Source organism: Bombus pascuorum, chromosome 4 (genome assembly GCF_905332965.1).
Source record: "Bombus pascuorum chromosome 4, iyBomPasc1.1, whole genome shotgun sequence".
NCBI classification, from domain to species: domain Eukaryota; kingdom Metazoa; phylum Arthropoda; class Insecta; order Hymenoptera; family Apidae; genus Bombus; species Bombus pascuorum.
Genome location: NC_083491.1, coordinates 1,077,431 through 1,100,275, shown reverse-complemented (window position 1 = coordinate 1,100,275; position 22,845 = coordinate 1,077,431). Strand labels below are relative to the sequence as shown.

Here is a 22,845-nt window from a genome sequence, read left to right as displayed (position 1 = left end):
TACGAAAGCGAATATAAGCAAATGAAATTTGCAACTCTCTAGATAAAAGATACGTCCCACGCGTAAAACAACGAGCTACGAGTTTGCCTCGTAGAGAAGACGCAGCGATGAAAATGGCTACGATTAACCCGTAACTATTAAGATAAGGCGATGGTATCTATCAAAAGACAGCGATATTTTCTTTCGTGTAATTCTCGTTTCGTTTAACTGGGAAAATACTCGGTGCGTCCCATGGCGAACCATGCCATTTACGTGAGAAAATGACCATCCATGAACCACTTACGAGTTAATTGTACAAGTAATGGAAAATTGTGTTCAGTCAACTCACCACTTTGTCGTCCGCGTAAATGACGGAAGATCGCGGTGCCCCCGTAGCCATCACAGTGAACAGCACCATCAAAGTCGTTCGAAGCAGTATCATCTTGTAACCACGAATCTTTTCGTCGCAACAGGACCAACCAACACCAATTTTTGTTCTCACTTGCACCAATCAACCAACAACAACAAGTACATCCCCTCCGGGCAAAAAGAAACGCGATTTGACGATATACAGCAACTTTGAAATAACGGAACTTCACCACCGAGTTAAAGCCGCACACGCGTTACGATTCTAGAAAATTATCCAAACGAATAAATAGAAATCGATGTAAGAATATGGAAGGTGGCATTCGCGTTCCGTAATTAGACTGTGCGCGATATACGTATGTGCGTGGCACGAGGTTTTCGCTTCGCGAGGTATCAAAAAATCAGTTCGCAGACGAGGGAGAAAGGTAACGCCTCAAGAAGTTGACGAGAGAGCACCGATGGACATGTTCGAAGCGACCTTCTTAGGAGAACAACGATTTACTCGATGCCACTCTATAGATATATGTATGTACACTTTTTTTTCTCCTCTCGCTTGCACGATTTCCCTCTCCCAGTTGGTTCGTAACGTGCCACACTCTTCTTCCGTTCTCGCTTCCTTCGCGCGAATCTGCCTACTTTCGTCAACTTGGCGTTTCTTCGCCGACGCCGACGCCGATGACGACGGATTTCCAGTTCGTTCTTTCCTCCGTGTTCGGACTTTCCAACTACTACCACGTCCATCCGCCGACCTACGACATTTCACACATCCTGTAATATTTACTTCGACAAATATCCGATCGACCCTATCGAAATATGTATAATAACTGGTAACTTTCTAGCTCCCAACGTTTCGTATTTCTTACGCGTTTTGAAGCATCGAACGCTTATTATTCCATTCCGAACGCTTACTCGATATAACGAGGAAAGTCAGAGCTGTTGCTCAAGGATTTACGTTTTTGTGGTTTGCAGATGATTCGTCGCATTTCGAGAGAAACACGGAAGGAAATTTGATATCACTGCCTACGTACTCATAACTGTTTTCGTTCTTTCGATCGGTTAAGTAATTTCCTTCCTAGATAATAGGGTTCGTTAACTTGGGATTTAAGAATCAAGCGTTTGTCATCTTCGAACCATGCGTGTAAATAACACTCTTGCTTTCTATCGCCAAACAGAAAATACTCTCGACCAGATTAAAAAAAAAAAAATTCCGTCAAAGACGATCCACGCTTACGTTTCAATTCGTTCGTGGACAAATTTTATTGGCGTGATTTTATCGTTGCGAAGACGGGACTCTAGCAGTCCATGTACGCTGCACGCCATCAAGAGGGCGCAGATATACATCGAAAATGTAATTCTCAAAAGTTCTCGCTAACCATCCCTTTTCTACGAATCCTTTCCTTCTACGACCTGGCTTCCGCTATCTTAATATCTATGCAAGGACCTGCTAGCTACTTGGGTAGACGCCTTTACGTTACTCTTCACACACTACAGAAACGAGGATTCGGATCTCAAGCTTCTTCTTTCGAAAATAAAAAATGTCTAATTAAGAATACCAAGAAATATTAACTGCTTTCTATCTTATTCATAGCGAGACCCATTGCCGAAAATAAAACGTCTGTGTTTCTCGGTATTACGACGTAATAGGCAAACCACTCGATCCAATGTCCTCCGTGTATCATAGTCGATTTTGCGGTATTTTCACGGTCGTAGTGAAAATACACGAACCCGTTGTTCGAACGATAATACGACGAATGCGAAGCGTGAAATCAAAAAACAAGTTCTAATTTGCCGATCGAGAAACATGGCGTAGCACGCGATCGATGAGCTCTGAAAACGCGCAAGGGTGAAATGTCATAAATATGATTTAAAAAATCGGCGCGAGTCGTCGAGAAAAAACGGAAACGAACGGAAGATAAGTCGAGCCAAAGAAATACGAATCGTTATCGTACGGGAATGTGTCAACGCGTTAACGCGGACTGACCTCGTTTTTCGTATCGGTATATCGATAATTAAGCAAATTTTTTAAGTATCGTACATGGTGTTGGCGTCGAAGCGAAAAGTTATCGATAGAGAGACGTTTCTAGTTTTGATCTCCACGTCGATCAGATGGTACATAGATCGGAAACTCGATACTACGGAGAGTAACGAAGAAAGAGACGGGACGATAGATAACGCGGAAAGATACGTAAGCGTAGCAAGTATCGATACTTACTTTTCAAATCGGCGATCGGTAAGACAGTTGAAATATCATAAAAGAAGCGTAGAACATTTCCGGTTTGATGCAACGTATAGTTTGTGCGTTTCCACGATGTATCATGATTGTGGTTTCTGTAATCCCAAGATGGTTCAAGGTCGATCGAAGAATTCCTCGCACGTTCAAATTTCCGGTATATTCGCGGTGTACCTTCTTTCCTTTTCCTCTCTTTATGCTTTCCCTTTGTTCCGTACAAACTTCTCGTCTCCTTATCGCAACGTGATTCGTCAGAATGCTATCCTAGCCGATGCTCGGTTATCTGTCTTTTGGCTTTTTCCTTCCACCCGTCTATTCAAATTTCTTCCGCGATCTGCAATGGTTCGCCGTTCGATGCTTTTGGCAACGTCCCTAGAAAAGAGAAAGCGCGTTGCACAAACGACTTTGCTCGACGTTTTGGAAACGCGTCGCATCGCATCGTGTCATCGAACGTACGAGGCCATTCACACGTTTCCTTCATCGCGGCCAAACATACAAAGAGATAAGAATATAGAAGATACGGTTAGAGACTAGACACTTACAATGTTTATTCGTTAATGACATTAATGGTAGGAGAAGGGATCCGATCAAAACGATCGATTAATCCTCGGAGTATCTATGGCCGCCTAGACTCGATGGCTCGAACAAACGTGACTCGCGTTATGATCTTCAAAATTTCCATTTGTATTTATGTTAGTTAGAAAATAGTCGAATGGATATATATATATGTATATATTTCGTTCCAAATATTCTGAATCAACCATGAGCGATATTTTATATCAAAATCTCATCGAACAATACGATTCTTATATATATATATCGATGGAAGAAAAAGAAACACGAGGGAAATGTACAAAAAAGGTCGTATTGAAAAGCGGTGAAAACAATGAAACGAGGGGTTGTTAGTTAGGCGGTATGCAGTTAGACGTTAATAAAATATTTGCACGATTCCAAACGTTAAAACATTAGATTTCGTTACTATAACGAAAAAGAAGTTTCGCTATATTTTTCTCTGGATAAATACCGTATGTTTTTAGTTTTTGGAAAAACTGCACTCGTACTATTTTTCTATCGACCCTTTCGAGTACTTTCTACTTACGTTACTCTTTTCTGTTCCCTTTTTTCGTTTTGCAAATATTAAATTAGTGCCTGTTATTTGCATTCTATCAGAGAAAGATTCCTTAGTTCACCGCAACGTTGCAGTTTCGTGGAAAATCTAAACGAAACGAATAAAGAAGTTAAATATTTGCGACGGTCACCAAAATATTCAAAGGTTACGCTACTCGAAACGATCGCGCGAGGAATTATCTTTTCGTATGAAGAGATTCTTTGTTTCAGCAATGTTGCTCGAAAAGACGATAAGAGGTAACGATACAACCGGAGAAAATTATGATAAAACGTCATAGCGTAACTGCTATGATGAATGGATCGGGCATGCTCTCAATTTCTCCCGAGACATTGTACTAAGCGATACGTAAATCGATTTATTTTCATTTAATCGAACCACCGACAATTTCCTAATTTATCGTTTATCGTACAATTCAATTTAATATTCCTTATTTCGTCTCTGCTTCGCATTCTCTTTATAATTACAGAGTTAAATGTTATTTCGCGTTTATAGTTTCTAATACGCAAAGCTGGAACACGAGACTAGTTACATTTTTAGTAACTAAGCGTTCGGAATTTAAGAACTAGATAACAAAAGATCTCGTGCTATTCGTCTGCGCCAATTTTTATTTTACCTGCAATTTATCATCGACTTTGCTTCCTTCTAATACCGTAGTATACATCGAGAAGCGAAGAAATATTTACATGTATAATAGAAAATAATATTATATTATATTATATTATAGTCCGGGTAGTATTAATTTCTAATTTTAAAAAGAAAAATTTTACCGGTTCTCAATTTCTCAATTTCACGAGGGAACTTTGCGAATTGGCAACGGCAATGGAATTCGTCCAGGAGGTTCATCCTCCTGGTAGACACCATGATCAATTTTTCTTCGCTTCTAGAAGGCTAAAATTAAACTCCAAAAAAACAACGCTTTCTTCGTCGTGTCGGGGTGGTAGTAATACGCTAAAAATTGTTCAAACCCGTGCGCGAATATTTCAATTTTGAATGAACGCTTTGTCGAAAAGAAAATTCCTTTTTTTCTAATTTCAACTCAACTCGCTTAACGCGAACGTTCTAATCGCGAGTCGAACGAAGGAATCTTCGTTCTAATAAGAAAGTCACTGAAAAAGAAGAAACCGATTCAAGTGGTTTATCGTATATGTAGGTAGGTATAAAGCTATGCGCGATAAAACGGTAGCTGAAGCTGATTTCGAGCATCGACGGTTGAGCAAACGACTGCAAGCAGGGGAAATATCCCAGCTGGCCAACAATCGAGGAATAACAAATTATTGTTCCACCACTAGCGGCGCGGTAATTATGACACACTGCATACTATAATTTATAGGTTAACTCGCGAATATTTTAATCTTCGATCGAATCATAGTATAATATTTGAAGTTTTAAACAAATCGAGAAACCTATTTGCATTTGAACAAATTCATCGTATCACTGACGCTTAATTACATTCTAAGAAAGAAAGTTTCTTCGTTCTAAATAATTTTTCTTCGACTAAAATAACCCCAACGACCGAGAAGCGTAAAATTACTAGACGGACAAGCTATTGCTAATGGAGAGTGGAGTATAGACAGTGGAGACAGTTGAGCAATTTTTTAGTCGCCCACCAAGCTGGACACTGCACTGTCGCGATAAAATGGAAGCACGTGCGTCACAAAGGATACAATCCCTAGCGTGAGGCTCCAGCAACTCTATCGTAAAGAAAAGAAGAAAGAACACAAGTACGTGAAACACGTTCTGTCTCATAAAACGAACAATTTTTCACACTATTGGAACGAGTTAATTTATTTTGGCAACAATTTTTCAATCGCGACAAAGCGCCTCTTCTATGGTTTCCGTGGATACACGTGAACACACTATAGTGTCTGTAGTACTTTCTCATAATCACGCATGATCGAACGAGAGGAAACAGTCAACTCCGACACGTCGTCGAAACTCACGGCCACGATACTTCCAACGACACAAAACGTCGTCCACTATATATGTAATTGTAAGTTGCGAGAAAAAGTACTAGAAAACAACGGATTTTGATATTTACGTTGATATTTACGTTTCGATGATGTCTTCGATCGAGAATTACGTTTATACGGATGAAATTTCTATACTATAGCTTCGATCTCTTACCGAATTAGCGTGAAAATCAATCACCTTTACAATCACGCTAATCGGTTTTACAATTGCGAGTACTAGAACGAAAGGCAGTGTTTACGTGCACCATGGAAAAAACGACGTAAAAAACCCCGCCGCGTACGGTGCGCCGCGTGCCGCGCGACTGACGCTACTTTAGTTCGTGGACCCACCATATTCCCTACCCTCTGCCTTTCTCTCCCCCCCCCCCCTCTTCTCTTTCTCACTCACTATACTCTGCTCTTTACTACCACTCGTAAATTCATAAGCATCTGAACACTGATGAATTTCGAGTAACGTCGTATCGATATTACTAAAATTGCACAAGCTAATAATAAACGAACCAAAAATGGCATTCACCAATTTCTTGCAACAACAAGTTACACAATCAAGAATCAATAATTCGCGGTATATAATCATTTTGTACGCATACGTGCATTATATTAAATTTAAATTATTTGTTTAAAAATCCTTTGCCTCGTTTAGGTTAGTCAAATTGGCATTCGTAAAAATCTGGTTATTTGACTCCAAGTCATTGGAATCGAGCATTTATAAAGAAAATGCAAGAGGACAAAGTTCGTTAACGAACCTGTTTATGTACTTCTTTCCTCCTTTATTGCTTCTCTATACTTCGAATACACAGATGCTGCGTGAATATACGCTATTCTCAAATTTCACAACACACGACTTCTAACCCAGTAGATAAATAAGGTACATATCTGTTCGAGTCTTTTTGTTCATCGTAAACAATGGCTTAACGCGTTTGAAAATCTATGTCGTCTTCGGCTTTTGGAAAAAACAAATTGGAATGAGAAGAAAATTGAATCGCGAAAAAGCTTATTCGCAGCATGTTTCAAGGAGTTGTATCATTTACGAAACATTCGGAGAACAAACTATTTGCTAAGAATTTTAGTTTTTTTTTTTTTTTTTTTTTTTTTTATTTCGGTTATTTTACAATTTGTCCTTATGGACATTTGGTAAAGTGTTATATTTTATTGGTGAAGAAAAAAAAATAAATAAAAATAAATATAGCATGTAGGTGGCTACCCCCAGCGGGGTGCCAGCTTCGTTTTTTCTAAGTTATATCTTTTATGAATTTTACAGTTTTGGTACAATTATTCGTCTTTCGATCTGTCTTTCCACTTTTTCCGAAATTCCTAGTTACAATCGTTTCCTTGAATCTAGTGATTTCATAGATTTACTTTCTTTTTCTGTTTTATACCATCTTATAACTGTTTTTTGCTACTGTGAATGCTTCTGAATGCGTGGGAATACTGTTTACAGAAACACCGAACGCGTCATCGCGCCTTTCCTTACTGTTAAATCTCTTCCGATGATTTGATCTGCATCTGATCTGTTACCAGTCGTTCCTATGTTTAGTATATTTAGAATATTTATTTTTTCGTCAATGTCTATTTGAAATTGTTCGTATAATCGAGCCTTCCCTGTCCTATTACACCTATCATAATACCAATCTCGACAAAGTTGACTGGTTTTGCATTTTTTAAAAACCGATTGGTCGAACTTGAACAAAGAATCCGTTTGATATTTAAAGAAATAATTGATAATTATTTATTTTATCAATATACGTATTAATTTTCAAATAACAATGGAGAAAATAGTACCGCTGTTAAAATTAATCCCCGTTGCTTCCTTCGCTTTGAGACTTGCGTATCTTCTTATTCATTCGACTGAAAATATCCACTATATTTCGAGTGCTCTCATTCCTATTTATACATATACTCACGGACCAATGAATCGTATTATACAAAAGAATAAAAATCCTCGGGTTAACTAACTGACCACTAAACCCCGGGTACCATGGTTACCTACATTCGAGCCTGAAACACCCACACATAGCGATGGTCGTATGTAGCCGTCACGTTCTCTCTAACTTTTTATCCAGTCGTCTTTTTTTCACTTTCAAAGTTTCAGACCTTCGTAGGAACCTTGCGAGTTTGTATTTCACGAGAGAGAAGTCATTTTGAGAACCGACTGAAAAATATTTCACATCTTTCGCAGAAACATTGAATTTTATACCGTGTTGTACAAAAAGCATGGCATCGCGTTGAGCTTCGTATGGGAAGTACGCTAGACGTGCGTCCTAAAATTAAGTAAGAAAAAAGAGACTGTTTTCAAGTTAACAGCTTGCTTCCTACTTATTGCGACAGTTATTTACTTACTTTTGGAGAAATTGCCGGAAATAATCACGTCCACATCTTAACGGCAATGAATTATCATACGTTCGAACTTTATACTCGAAAATTATATTTTACCACAAGAATTAAATAAAGAATTAAAAAAGAAAAATCTGATTTATATCGACGCCTTTGCTTATCGTTGAAAGTTCGTCCATATTCGTCGTTGTAGATGGGTTGACGCTTCATGCGATACCTATTGGTCGAATAAAATTCATTTGAACGTTGAAAATACAAATATGGTCGCAGCAACTGAGAATCGTATTAGTCAAAGGAAAACGGAGAAGAAGAGAGATATGAAGAAGAAAAGAAGACGAAACAACAAGTGTAGAAACCTAAGCATAGTTAACAATGGTATACGCAACTCAGGGACAGTTGTATCAATATCAATATCTGAGAAGAATAACGTGGGCCAACGACCAGCCGTTTCCCGCAAGATAAAAGCGCGTTAGGCCAAGAGATACGCCATGAATTCATCCTGCCGAAGACGAGTGGGTGTGTTCTACCGGAAATACAACACCGGAACCGCGGCAAATTACAGCGCTAACTCAACGCTCCTCCAATGTTACAATTACAAAATTACTTTTTCGAAAATAAATGTTTAACGGAAGATTACATTTGCATCCTACGTGACACGCCAAACTCGTTGTTGTCGCGTTGTATTACGGAAAAAATACTAATCGTAAGAATCGTATGTGATGCGACGCAAAATGGTAAGAAAATACATATAAGGACGAACGATATGTAGCAGATATCTGTGTATCGTGTGAAAAATACGCGCGCGCGTGCTATCTTTATTTATACGATAAATTCTTTTATCGATATAATAAAAGTAACGTATACATAAAAGAAACAATGATTCGGCCGTGGAAATTTCATATACATACTCGATGTAAAAAAGACGTGTTCTTGTATGTCAAACTTGCATAAAGAGTTGTGAACGATCCAAATAAAGAGAATAAAAACATTGATATAGGAATATCAAAATGATTCATAAACATACGCGGCACGTCGGAAGTCACTGATTGTTTCGAAGGATGGTGACCTCTGTCTCTCTGTCTGCCACAGGTCAATCGCCTTTTTACCAATTAACTTGATCCCTCTGTCGTCGTAAATTAAGCAACAGCTCTTAACTTACTCACCTACTGTATCTAAAAATTCAATTGCCAACTAGAATTGTTTCAAACGTAGTAGCAATTAAGATGTATACGGTATACCTCTCTTTTCGAGTCATCTAATTTATCTTAACACATTTTTAATCCCAAAAATGTAAATATAACATCCGTTCAGATAGATCTTACTTCACAAGATCACAAAAAGGATCCTATCAGATTCTTAATCGATTCTACTCTTTAACATAATACCGCATATCGTGTTGTATGCGTACAATGCGATGTATCGTGCAATATAGAAATATAAAGCGGATAAAGTAACATAAGAATCGAAAAATCGAATTTCAAGAACGATAATGCTTTCACGCGTATTTCTCGGCTGTTCTAAAATAATTGCGTTTAATAAATCATTAGTAAAATAATGAAAAATACCAAGTGACTATTATCGATGATAGAATATTATATATATAATGAAATAAAATTGATAGTTTGGGTTTTGTACGTATGAATGTAGTTTGGCAGCCGACGCGACGCGATGCAATGCGATATCATTGACTAAATGCAAGATAGACCACGGTCCTATACATACACAAGTCTGAAAATTCCCGTGGTGGGGATGATTTTACAAATCGTCCACCAGCCGTAGCGCTGCAATCGATTCGTTAAACTTTTGCATTTAGCGCCATCTTCGCCATCCTTACCACCGTAGGTAACTAACATAAACTAAACTATTTTTCATTACTTTTTCCAATTTATCTAAAATAAACATATGGTATTTTGCGTGGCATAGAGGGATGTTGTTTAAATAAATGTAAATTTACACAATAGAGTAGAGTTCAGCTGCAGACATGGTCGTGTTGCAGATCACAGACACAAGGCGCGCTGTACGACCAAATCTAACGGATCGATCGAAGCGCCTTACTTGGGAAATATTTTCTGCCCGCTAAAAGCCTTTCGTTCTTACATGTAACTACAAATGGAGATAAAATAAAAAAATAAAAAAAAGAGGGCCTTCACGACGCCCCACGAGAATTTCCAGACCTGTATCTACGACTGCGTTGCATTGGGGCGTAATTTGTCCGTTTGGATTATCGATAAATTGTACGGCGAGTTTCCGAATCAAGCTACCTACTTACCTATATATACTTGATGTCGTATGAAAGTAGATAAGGTAAAAAATTCACATTTTTGTGTTTGGAATGTGCGAGATTACATTTTTATCTCAAAGAAATTGCGGTAGTGCGCGATGCTTTCTTAAGTATTACAGAAGCGTACAATTTTGTACTTCGTTACGATCATAGGATATCTTGTTCCGTACTTTATTTATAATTTATAATTTATAATTTCACTTAATTTTTATTCAAACCAATACTATGCTGAATCGATAATGTCACACGTGACACAAAAATCGTACAAGGAAGTCACTGCTTTAATCAATGTGGTCAGTGATGTCATTACAAACGATCCGCATTTCTATTTCTCCAGCCATTAAACAGGTCGTAAGATAAAAAATTTGAACTTGCATTGTTCAAGTATGATTAAAATCTCAGATTATAACACACAGACTAGCATTACTTAGCATTAAAATCGTGTTTATTACAATTTTTTTACGTTTACGTTTCGTTCTACTTTGTCACTATGCTCGCTTCGTGTATTTGTCCACTGCATGATACGATCCACGTCTGAACTAGATTTTTTTTATTTTGTTTATATATACAGAGCGATTCCACTTTTCAATCAGAATTTGCGCAGTTAGTTAAATCTCAATCGATAAATGTTAAACTTTTGTATAAATTAAATTTAAAGGGTTATGTATGCTTTTAGAGGCTTTATGTTACAGATGATCTAGAAAACAAATTTACCGACAATTTGATACGTACAGTTAAAATTTAGCTAAGTCTTGTTATCCATGCTTCTCGATATCTAGACTGTTCTTTCGTATAGTGTGTATATTCCATAAATTATTTTCACGCGTCTTTCGAAGATCGATCGAATGTCTCTTCGATTCTTTAGATTGCGGACGGGAATATTCTTTCTGTTTCAAATTTCAAATTTTTACTCGGAATTAAAAGATCAGCGAAATAGCCTTGTGCTTCTTGAAAGTAGGATTACGAGACGAATTCGTAGACTGGACAATTACACGCGATTTCTAATACGTAGTGCATAACTGCTGAGTATTCTTTCGAGATTGCGTTTATTTTTAATTGAAAAATTCCACGCGAGGAAAGCCCATCAGGGTCTCTCGCATGATCATCTCCTCGTGATGAAACTTATTCAGAGATCGCGGTATTTCTCAATGTATGATTCCAAGTCCCATAAGATGCGATACCTATCCTTGTCTGTTTTATTAAGTAACCAATTACAAAAATAAAAAATTACATTTATAGGAAATTTAAACGCGCAAAAATAATAACAGCAAAATATAATGCTTCCTGTAATACTCGACAGGTAAAGCAATTTTCTACTGAAATTCTATTTTTTTAATTATGTTTTCAAAAATATAAATTTGCATAAAAATCCAATAATAAATAAATAACACGAGGTAACGCGAAAACCCGATTCATATCCAATTCGTTGTATTCATCATTCTCTTCACAAAGTAATTTACATATTATACGTATCCTCTGGTAACTGATTTTTTAATTGAAATAAATTAACATTCAAAATTTATCGGTAAATTAAATTAACAAATAATAAATACGTATGTTACTTTCATTATAACACTAATTGGAATCATTTATGTGCGATATAATTAAGGATACATCACGAATCGGTAATTGTAGCGTTAATTGGATAAAAGATGTAATACGATTCGCTCTACGTAGTCGAAAAAGTTTTCCACTATACGAAAATTGACTTACACTGCCTATCTATGCAAATCCATTCGTATTGGGCATGAAACGTCATCCGTTAAAAATCGCAAATGTCCGATATACAAAATACGTTCTACGGTTACCAGTAATCGTAAATGCTCAGAAATACCACGCTAATCCCTCGTCTTTCTTTTTGCCTTTATTTCCTCCTTCGTATTCCAACTCGGTAAACGATACCTCTCACAGCGGGTTGTATTCTAGCAGACCGACTTATAACGATACTATCTTACGATGAGATCTGCTCTCAGCGGGCAAACATGCACCTGCAGCTTTTTATGCCTTGCAAATCGATTAGATTCCGTTAGCCTTTTTGGTTATGACGATTGAAAATTTCGTTTATTTTAAATCCGATGTATCAAATGTGGGAGAATTTTAGTCGACATTAGAATAACAAGTAACTATTTGAGATAATATTCTTGTCGGTTATTTTCCAGTTATTCGAAAATATAGATGGCGATATTTTTAAAATATAACCGCGTCATGCATCGATAATAGTTATATACACTTGTTAAGAAAGCTAAGTCTTTTATCTTTTACCCAGTGAAGTATGTGATAACCATAATGAGTATACAAAGAAAATGCCTGCTACAATATGATAAAGTATAAAGTTCAAGTATATGCACGCAGAGAATTCAAACAGTGTCATCGCGATAACACAATCTTTAAGTAAAAGGGAACGTCAGGCAAGAAATCCGGAAACTAACCTGCAAATGTTAACGAACTCTGTTTACACGGAATACTAATTTAAGATTCACTCGGAGTTGAGGTACCTGCGGCTAAGCGTAGCATACCTTGGACTTCATTTTCTCGAAACAACCAGCCATGTTATCCTGTTTCTCGATATCTTCTGAATAATCGCAATTAATTGCCAGACGAATTGAATATAACGGTCAATAACGATTCTATACCGAATCCTGTTATTCATGGCGGATTCAAAATGCTCGATTTAACTATTTAAAACGACGAGAAATTTGTCCAGAACCTAAGAAACATATCGAAACAAAACATTCTTCGAACGATATAACGGATTTAAACGAATCGCCTGTCCAGTCAAACATTCAACCGCGTTATTGGCAAGAAATCAACGAGGATGAAATTCACTTGTCAGCGATTATCGCGTGTGTCTCAACAAATCTTTCTCACTACGAAACTATCCAAATCTTCGACTTCTAAACACTTATAAATACATTTTCTTGAAGCTTAAGCTCATCCAGGGAAAAAGGTTACGCGTATATTCCAATTGCGCCTCGATGTTTTTACGTGGTTGATAATTAGAAAGATAAAAAGAAACAAAGTGTGTAATTTTCGTAAACTGTGCGATTAAAATTTCAGAGAAACAAGACGGCGATGCGGAACGTCTCTGATAAAAAGATATCCGGTAGTGCTAGAAACTAGTGTTTCTGACGATCTCTTCCATTCATGTCGCTGAATCAGAAACGACGATACGCGGCGACATAATGTTGTAGCCGGTTGGGCGCGGACACCCGATATATAAGAGCAAGCCAGTCGGTTGGCGAGCCACAGTGCGGTCCGATGGGATAGGTACAACCGATTCTCTAGTCTAGTAGCGTGTAAGATCCCAACAGGAGAGAACGTGCCAAGTTCCAACGACGCGACGAGCGATGCTGCATTAACCGCGTCTGGAAACGAAGAAACCACCGTAACTTTTCCTTTCTTCGGATAATTATCGCAAAACTATTCGAACCAACGATTCGCGGTGTCTGTTGCGCGACAATCTTCTCGAATGTTTGCCACTCGATGAACTTTTCCATCTGAATACAGTAAAGGTGAGTGTTTTGTACCAAACTGATCTTGATCGATAAGAACATCGAAAGTAATTGATTCGCAATCGAGAAATCGATGTAGGTGATCGTTCGTCGCCAGGGAACAAATCTGGTGAGTGAAATACGCGTAAAAATCGTAGACATTGAGAGAAGAATAGAAAGAAGAATCTGATAGGTAACGATTTTCCCACTTCTCTGTGCGAGCACGTGTACTTACGTAGATCTTCCGTTTCGCGTGTAACAAGCCGGCGAGTTAAAAATCTTCTTTCAAAATTCTTCTTTCAAAGTTAGATACTTCGTTGTGTAACAGCGCGTCGTTTTCGTAAATCTTTCCCCTTTTCGGTCTTACTATCGACCGGATATTTCTTAAATTCGCGTAATTTGCCGTTTCAAACCTATGCAAAAGTTCTTGACGAGAGACAACGTTTCTTTCGTTCGTTGAAACGAGAGCGTGGGATATAAAAGTTGGAGAAGCGTAACAAGATCTGTTGCACGTCCTTCTAAAATTCTGGTCCTGCTATGCTGAAATAGAAATTTCCAAATCGTACAAATAAAGCGGAAATAACAAACCCGATTACAACAGAATGCTGACCCGCGTTTGCCCTTTAACTCATCGATTAGAACGATAAGGATTAGTAAAAAGACTATCGCAAATTGAAACCAATAACAAAGATAATAATGCTAATAACGAATAGCGTTATCTGCGGTTGAAGTAAAGATCAACGATTTAGTCAAGATAATAATCAATAACATAAGAAATTAGACCCAGAAAAGGACTGCACTAGACGATAAAAGAATATTTTAATAACAAAGATAAAATATTCGATAGCGAAGTTTTCTCTTATCTGATACAAGTCTGATACGAGCGAATCGTGCTCTTGCAGTTCGCGAGGAAAACTCGACTTTAGCAAAGCGCAAACAACTGCGAGGAATCGATGTGCGAATACGTTTCTTTGAACGTCGATGAGAAATTAACGATCGTTTAGCGGTAATTTCGCAGGTATTTGCAAAGCATGCGTATAATCACATGTATAATCGTAAATAATTGGACTGTCGATACCGTCTGTGAAAATATCATTCCCATCGTTACAAACAGTGGCAATTGTTACATTCTCATGATGTCCATTCGTAGAATTAAGGACAGCGACGACGGTGTGCACGTGCGACACGAGGAAACGATTTGATGCTTTGGGAAGGGAAGTCTGCTCTCGTAGGAGGGCACCGTGCCAGGAAGCCGATATTGATGTGAACGAGACCCTACGGTACACACTAGTTACTACCTCCTTTTATATTAAGTTAACCCATTAATAATCAACATTAATTTTTTATACACGCGGCCGAGGATGTTGCCTCTGTCGATCGGATACAACGATCGATGATTAGAATTTTTCGTACCTTCGATCAAACGTCTTTAACGACGTCGATTTTTAAGCTTCAGCGAACGACAAAATTAAGAATTAGATACACGTAGTTACACGTTTATTATAAATGGTCTCAAACATTTGATATTTTATATTTAACGTACATACTTGACATTACGGATTTCTAATTCTTTATCTTTAACCGATATCGCTGACTACTCGTATAATTGAATTCAAATACACAGGATGATCATAAAAGATATAACTTGGAAAAAACGAAGCTGGCACCCCGCTGGGGGTAGCCACCCACGTGCTATATTTATTTTTATTTTATTTTTTTTTCACCAATAAGATATCACACTTTACCAAATGTCCATAAGGACAAATTGTAAAAAACCAAAATAAAATTAAAAAAAAAGAAGGCTCAAAAGGAAACACCCAATAGACCTCATAAAGGATATATCCTAGCAAACACGAAGATGGCACCCCGCTGGGGGTAGCCACCCACGTGCTATATTTATTTTTATTTTATTTTTTTTTCACCAATAAGATATCACACTTTACCAAATGTCCATAAGGACAAATTGTAAAAAACCAAAATAAAATAAAAAAAAAAAAAGAAGGCTCAAAAGGAAACACCCAATAGACCTCATAAAGGATATATCCTAGCAAACACGAAGATGGCACCCCGCTGGGGGTAGCCACCCACGTGCTATATTTATTTTTATTTTATTTTTTTTTCACCAATAAGATATCACACTTTACCAAATGTCCTTCAGGACAAATTGTAAAAAAAAACCAAAATAAAAAAAAATAAAAAATACACAGGATGAGCCTAAATAAAACGTTATAGGCTATTTCCTCAGAACCAACGCAGACGTCGATTTCATTTTTCCTATTTTACTCTTCAACGGTTCTAGGACGATCGCAAGGAGGCAAACGTTTATCTTAAGCGATCGCAATAAATTTACAGTTAATAAAAATTCCTTATCGAAAAAGTACTTTTTCTTATGTTTCCAAAGAAAATAGAAACGTAATCTTTCGTTCGGTTATTTTATTTATTTATTTTACTTAGTTGTTTCTTTTCAGGAAAATCACGGAAAAATGTGGCGTTTAGCGTTTCTTGCAATTAGCGCGGTAATGGCTGGGGAATCGGGTCCAGAAATTGAATATCCCGAAACTCCGATAGAATATTCGCCTCTGCCCCAGGAAGAGGATATGCCCTCGCCACTTCCGGGAATGTTATATCCACGGGAAAGTGAATCGCGAGAGGTAATTTGAAATTTCTTATTTCTATTATCGGTACACATTGTCGCGTACTTTCATGTCCCAAATTCTAAAAAAGCTTTAACTATGACATTAACATGTCAAATCGCTCATCCGATAAGTAGATTATTCAACGATTAAATTTAATAAATGCATCTCTTATTAAGGTGAAATCTCTAGATGGTATGTGGGATTTTGTCATTTCCCCATCGGGAGACGCGCTGATGGGTTATAGAGAGGCATGGTTTGCCGATGAACTATCAAAGGTATGGTAAAACAAAAAACACATATTTTTCACTTCTCTTATGGTTGAAGAAAATGTAACATACTCCTATCGATTTAAACAAACGAAAGTACCGTTAAAGTAATAGGAAAAGAAAATCGTTTCGTAATATCCGTAAGTGGATAGTGGATTCATATAAAATATAAGAACGTATGAAAAGACGTATAAACAGATGTATATGAAAATACTCAAAGTTCGTCGTAATATTTGATAGACGAAATAAATTTTTATCTACGTTTTCACTCTCTCGTTGTATCGATAGAAATATAAATTTACGCGAACATCCGCGATATACCGAGAACGTTAAAGTCATCGATTGCAAATTGCTATGTTAGATATACTATATACCTGATACCATACACCACATACATATATACATACATATGTCCTGTATTATAATCGTCAATTTTTCATTAAATCGTAGCTTTATTTTAGCAAGTAGTAAATTACAGAAATTAGATTTCGGAAAGTTCAAAATGTAAAACAAGGTACAATTTAAGGTGATCTGCAAATAGCGAAAGCGATACATTTTGCTTAATTGTACCTGTTGCGTAAACCTGCAAATCGAAGTTGCGTAAATATAAGTTTTACGAAATTATACGTTGTCAACGGCGATTCACTTACGTAGGTGTGTATACCGCTTCGTCTAGGTAGGAAACGCGATGCAAATGCCAGTACCTTCGTCGTATAACGACATTACAACCTCCAGGGATTTAAGAGATCATATGGGCAGCGTTTGGTATCAACGATCTTTCTTCGCACCTCCTTCTTGGCGAGAACAAAGAGTCTTTGTCAGATTTGGTTCTGTCAATTACCTCGCGCAAGTGGTAACTATTCTACTTTTCTATTATTTTACTATTTTATTATTTTTACAACAATTTTTTCTATCCTTTGTTAACGTCGTACGATCGACGGAAATACTTAAATACAAAGAAGATGTAACAAACGGCAAATCATTGAACTTGAAATTAGTACATACAGTGCCAAACAAAAGTATCGACGCAACCCGGTTCTTTGTATAAAATTCATCGTAAATCTCTAAAGAATGTCATCTTCTATTTAACTTTGTCGTAAAGTATAACTGTTTGAGATTCTGTAGACTCTACAGTTTAAGTATACCATGAATCATGAATTTAAAAAATAGTTATGACAAAGAAAATAAAATACACATAAACATCCGCTTTTAGCGGAGCAAAAGTATTGGTACACTTACGATTTTGCGGTATAGATTTATTATTAATATTTAGTACGCGATCTTTTTTTTTATAACGGCTTTCAGACGATTACGCATTGAATGTAGAAATTTCTTCGTGATTTTTGGACCTACTTCGCGCCATTCTTCGAGGAATACTTTCTTCCAATCTTCCTTTAACGTGATACGATGCGTTATAAATTCTTTTTCCTAATACAGAACAAAGATACACTGTAAGATTTGGTATATTAAAAATAATACACTGTCTAACAATATAGACTATATTTTTGAAATGATTATACCGTTAAAAATAATAATCTTGTCCTACATTTTATATTTCCGCGCTTTTCCTTTAAAATATTTAAATAATCACGTTTATCCAGGATATATGACCTCCTACATCAAGAAAAGCTCATACAACCCCGTCCCATTACCCCATCACCCCTGTGTTTGATGGCTTGGACAATGTTTTATTCATCTAATTGGGTATTCGGTTTTCGCCATATTAAAACCCGTCCATCACATTGAAAAATATGAAACTTGCTTTCGTCTGAGAACGGTATTTTGTTCCAGAATGCTATATTTTCGTGTGTACATAATTAACAGCAAACTTCGATCGTATGTCTTTTCTTACTTTGCTAATTCATGGTTTTCGTCTTGCGACTCTTGATTCATATCCAGCAGTTCTCAGTGGACTTTGAACTATTACGAGGCGTCTTTCCTTAGGTTCGCTTTTTACTATTCCAATTATTTCCGAGGATGTAATCTTCTCTCGTTGTATCGACTATCTTTCTTTTTCCTCGGTCTGTAAGCCCCTGGACGTCCGCTTCGCGGTGTGCCACTTGTTACATCTTTTTTGCCAAGGAATCGTTTAATCACACTTCTCACGGTATGCGGTTGGGCACATAAAAATCTCCAGCCGATGGCACGGAGACGCAGAGTCGTCGGCCAACCGCGGCCGGCCAAAGGCTTTTATACGCCTAAACCCATACCCATACTTCGTTTCGAAAGGAATGGTACAAATAAAAAGACGAATAAAACGGGAAAAACTCAGGGCGGCGTTGCCTTGAAAAATAGATTTATCGTTATTCGCAATGTCCGCTTCGAACCTGACAAAGTTCGCGAAGAAATAATAGTTGCCGACATTGTTTACACGATGCTGAGCAATGTCGATTTTTCTCGTGTTACAGCGGGCCATATTCGAAATTCTCCAACTATTTCTTCGAACTTTGCCAGGCAGCGGTATGTACCGCTGACATTGTCCGGGCAAAACCGACTTCGCATACCCCGCGGACTTCGCCCGCAACGTATAAATATGTATATCGTTTGGTTATACACACACATATATATTTTCCTTTTGTATTCTAGTGGATAAACGATGATCTGGTAACCAACCATGAAATGGGTCATCTTCCGTTTGAAGCTGAGATATCGTCGTATTTGATTTATGGCGGTAAAAATCGCATAACCGTCGCGGTTGATAATACTTTGCTTCAAACTAGCGTACCACAAGGAAAAATTGTCTTCACTCCCGTCGATAACGGAACGATACGCTTGCAAACTTACACTTTCGATTTTTTCAATTATGCTGGCATACACAGGTAAGCGTGGAAAAGTCAGCGTCTATACGATCTTTATATTCTTATATCTGTTTAACGTCAACAAGATATATCGAGCGCTTTCGATACTTGAAGCAAATCAAGTATAGTTTTATTTATATATAAATAGCAAGGAGTATCATATATGTATATATGTATGTGTTTTTCCTACCGTAAAATAGCACAAAATATATATGCGTATAACTGATTCATAGCTATAAAATGAAATTTATATTACGTAGTAAAATGGCCTATTTGTTGGCCTTTCAAAAAATCTCGCCTTTCTCACCGATGCGTAGAAACAACGGTGACGAGATAGATTCATAGAGATACATATTTACGAGACGAACAAAAGCAAAGTAACAGAGCGGAATAATTTACGTAGAATAGTTGAAAAACACGTGCGAGCAAATTTACCAGCTTTCGCCGCAACGATAAGATATCAGACAGAGTTGATGTAACGTTTCCAAATTACAGACCAGTTTTGCTGCATACGAAACCACGCGTCTACATCGAAGATATTACTGTAAAGACCGGACTAATCGGTGATACTGGTATCGTAAAATACATAATTCAACCGGCAGGCCTGCAGGAGCATGAAATTCCTATCTGTAGAGTAAGCCTGTTCGATGCCAAGGATATTTTAGCTGTACAGGAGCCTATTTACGGACTTTCCGGTACGCTGAAGGTACCATTTCCTAAGCTCTGGTGGCCTAGGGGTATGAATCCTAGTCCTGGATACCTTTACACCCTAAAGGTATGTAACGTATACCCTATCGTTTTCCTACGTTGTTCTTCCTTATTCCTAAAATAAAAGTAACAAAGTGGTTGAAACGATTCTTACAAATTATTATCTTCTATCTATATTTCAACCAAAATTTGCCCAAGCCTGCAAAATATATCGCAAACGTAACCAGGAATAACATTACTATTCTAAGGTTACATTGTCGGTGGCGAATGACAGCAAAGTAGACGTCTACAGGCTTCCAATTGGCATCAGAACATTGACCTGGACGAATACGAGCTTATTACTTAACGATAAGCCCGTGTACATGCGAGGATTCGGTAGACACGAGGATTCGATTCTGAGAGGACGCGGTCTCGACTTGGTCACCGTTGCTAGGGATCACGAGCTACTACAATGGATCGGTGCTAATGCCTATAGAACCAGTCATTATCCTTACAGCGATGAAGTACTAGATACCGCTGACCGGTAATCCCCATTTTCTAATTTTTATCGTGTCAAAATATCCAATACTATTGATGTATAAATTACGTGTCTTTTTTTTAAACAGTTTTTAATGTAAAAGAAGAAGCGGTGTCGGGTAAAGCCGAGACCGTGCAATAAGAATAATCGTGTATATATTGTATGTCATTTGTATAAAAAAATATCACATAAATCAGAAGAGGTCGATTCGATTCGATTTTACCTTTAACTGCTACGTATATCTTTTACTTTATTTGTTTTCCAAAGGTTAGGCTTTCTCATCATCGGCGAATGTCCTTCGGTAGACACTGAAAATTTTTCACCGATTCTTCTTGCACGTCACAAAGACTCGTTATCGGAGCTCATAAGAAGAGATAAGAATCGACCTTCGGTAATTATGTGGTCCATCGCAAATGAACCCAGGACGCAACTTCCGGAAGCTGGTGAATACTTTAAACAAGTTGCTCATCATATGAAAGCACTCGATCCTACCAGACCAATTACTATTGCCATGGCTCGAGGAGTTCAGGTTACTGTCGCAAACATTTATATCGTATAGTCGTTATCGTTTTCCTTGTAAAATAGAATGTTCCAAAAAACTACGTATCGCATCTTTTCTCTTGACGAAATCTCGATATAAAGTCTAAGTTTCTACACTCTTCAATGATGAATTTACCTAGTACGTGATGGCTGAAGAGCGAATGAAAAGAAATTTGTTTTTTCGCAAATTAGACGAATAACAACTGCGATTGTGGAATTTCAATTGTCGAATCGAATTGTATAGAGTTGAGTTTGAAATGTTAATACTTTGTTCTTCGAAAAGGTGTTCTGTACATTTGTAGCGTAACTAAACGAATTTTCTTCGATATCGAACGATTTTTTTCCAAATACATGCGTTAATTTATAAAAGTTAATACGTTTGACTCGAATCTTTAATAAAAATCAGATGATTATTTTGTAGGAAGACAAAGCAGGCGAATACCTTGATGTAATTAGCTTTAATCGTTATAACGCTTGGTATAATAACCCAGGTCGGCTCGATACAATAACGACCAGAGTTATAGAAGAGGCTGAAGCGTGGCACAGAAAATATAATAAGCCTGTGCTTATGTCCGAGTATGGGGCTGATACTATGCCTGGATTACACGAGGTAAGTTATTCAGTAATTACATGAAATTCAAACCAAACCAAGAACATTAGCATCTTTGAATTTTTTTATGCTTTAGGATTTTCCACGTTGCAAACTTATGACTTAAACATCACAAGTAACAGTCAATATATACATACATATTAATATTAATGTCGACGATATTTTATTGTCTTTCGGCCAATTACAGGATCTAATTACATCTTTCATTCATATTTAGTTAGTTGAGTTCGGTGTTAATCCTTCTGCTGATGCGTTTCGTATTAAATATTAGGAAACATCTCACTAGGAATAAAATATCGTTTTGAATCTATTCTTATAATCTATAAATTGTTAACAACTACTTTAGTGTAGATAAAATCTTTTAAATCTTAATTAAAAGAGCTTCTTCGGACTGTAGTTCAAATTTATTAACACTGTTCGTTATTTTCCAGTTGCCTGAATATATATGGAGCGAAGAGTATCAGAAAGAAGTATTATCTAAACATTTTGAAGCCTTCGATCAACTAAGAAACGAAGGATTTTTTATTGGAGAATTTATTTGGAATTTTGCCGATTTTCGAACAGCTCAAAGTAAGCAAAAGTATCGAGAAGAAAAAAACAATTAAAGCTATTAATTAATATAAACACTAATAGTTAATAATAAATTTATGTTTATAGCATTCATTCGAGTAGGTGGCAACAAGAAAGGTGTATTTACAAGAGATAGACAACCAAAAATGGCAGCTTATCATGTTCGAAAAAGGTATTATTTTCTTCAAAAGGAATTGGACGGAACAGAAATACCGACAGATCTCGAAGATTATATATCGCTTCATTATTCCTTTCATTCAAGACTTTAATATCATATCTTTTAGTATTTTGCTATTTTTGTTAATCACTTTTTAAAGAGAACAATTTGTTATTTATCTATATGTAAACATTGTATCAAAATTATTTGCTTCTTTGTTTCTCCTTTAATATGTAATCTTCATCTTTATGAAAATGCTACCA

At 37.0% G+C, this 22,845-nt stretch overlaps 2 protein-coding genes across 7 annotated transcripts in view; one reads left to right on the top strand and one right to left on the bottom strand.

Annotated features, from left to right (window-relative positions):
* LOC132906402 (matrix metalloproteinase-2) overlaps positions 1-5,962 on the bottom strand; it is a 117,738-nt gene extending 111,776 nt beyond the window's left edge. Inside the window, exons 1-4 of one of the 3 annotated variants that reach the window (XM_060958566.1) lie at positions 5,755-5,962; positions 3,675-3,791; positions 2,558-2,947; positions 329-1,094 (exon numbers count right to left, since the gene is read on the bottom strand). In XM_060958566.1, the coding sequence (XP_060814549.1) occupies positions 329-421 (93 nt within the window). In that variant the 5' untranslated portion in view covers positions 422-1,094; positions 2,558-2,947; positions 3,675-3,791; positions 5,755-5,962. The remainder of the gene's footprint in view (positions 1-328; positions 1,095-2,557; positions 2,948-3,674; positions 3,792-5,754) is intronic. The other 2 variants (XM_060958565.1, XM_060958567.1) reach the window with 2 other exon arrangements.
* A 7,353-nt stretch (positions 5,963-13,315) lies between these two features.
* LOC132906386 (beta-glucuronidase-like) lies at positions 13,316-22,788 on the top strand. 4 transcript variants are annotated; one of them, XM_060958536.1, is made up of 13 exons: positions 13,316-13,801; positions 13,881-13,973; positions 14,931-15,060; positions 16,249-16,431; positions 16,593-16,691; positions 17,359-17,535; positions 19,269-19,501; positions 19,976-20,255; positions 20,437-20,711; positions 20,973-21,234; positions 21,667-21,855; positions 22,287-22,425; positions 22,513-22,788. In XM_060958536.1, the coding sequence occupies exons 4-13, from the start codon at positions 16,264-16,266 to the stop codon at positions 22,692-22,694; spliced, it is 2,004 nt and encodes a 667-aa protein (XP_060814519.1). In that variant the 5' UTR covers positions 13,316-13,801; positions 13,881-13,973; positions 14,931-15,060; positions 16,249-16,263; the 3' UTR covers positions 22,695-22,788. The 4 variants fall into 4 exon arrangements, with proteins under 4 accessions (XP_060814519.1, XP_060814518.1, XP_060814521.1 ...); XM_060958535.1 differs by lacking the exon at positions 13,881-13,973; XM_060958537.1 differs by lacking the exons at positions 13,316-13,801; positions 13,881-13,973 and adding an exon at positions 14,693-14,798.
* Positions 22,789-22,845: the final 57 nt, after the last annotated feature.

What these genes read in the sequence shown, in the direction of transcription:
- LOC132906386 (XM_060958538.1), top strand. Translation starts at nt 16,264, where the DNA reads ATGTGGCGTTTAGCGTTTCTTGCAATTAGCGCGGTAATGGCTGGGGAA. An exon ending in AATTATGCTGGCATACACAG is followed by an intron (nt 19,502 to 19,975) that starts GTAAGCGTGGAA and finishes TCCAAATTACAG; the next exon opens with ACCAGTTTTGCTGCATACGA. An exon ending in GTACTAGATACCGCTGACCG is followed by an intron (nt 20,712 to 20,972) that starts GTAATCCCCATT and finishes TGTTTTCCAAAG; the next exon opens with GTTAGGCTTTCTCATCATCG.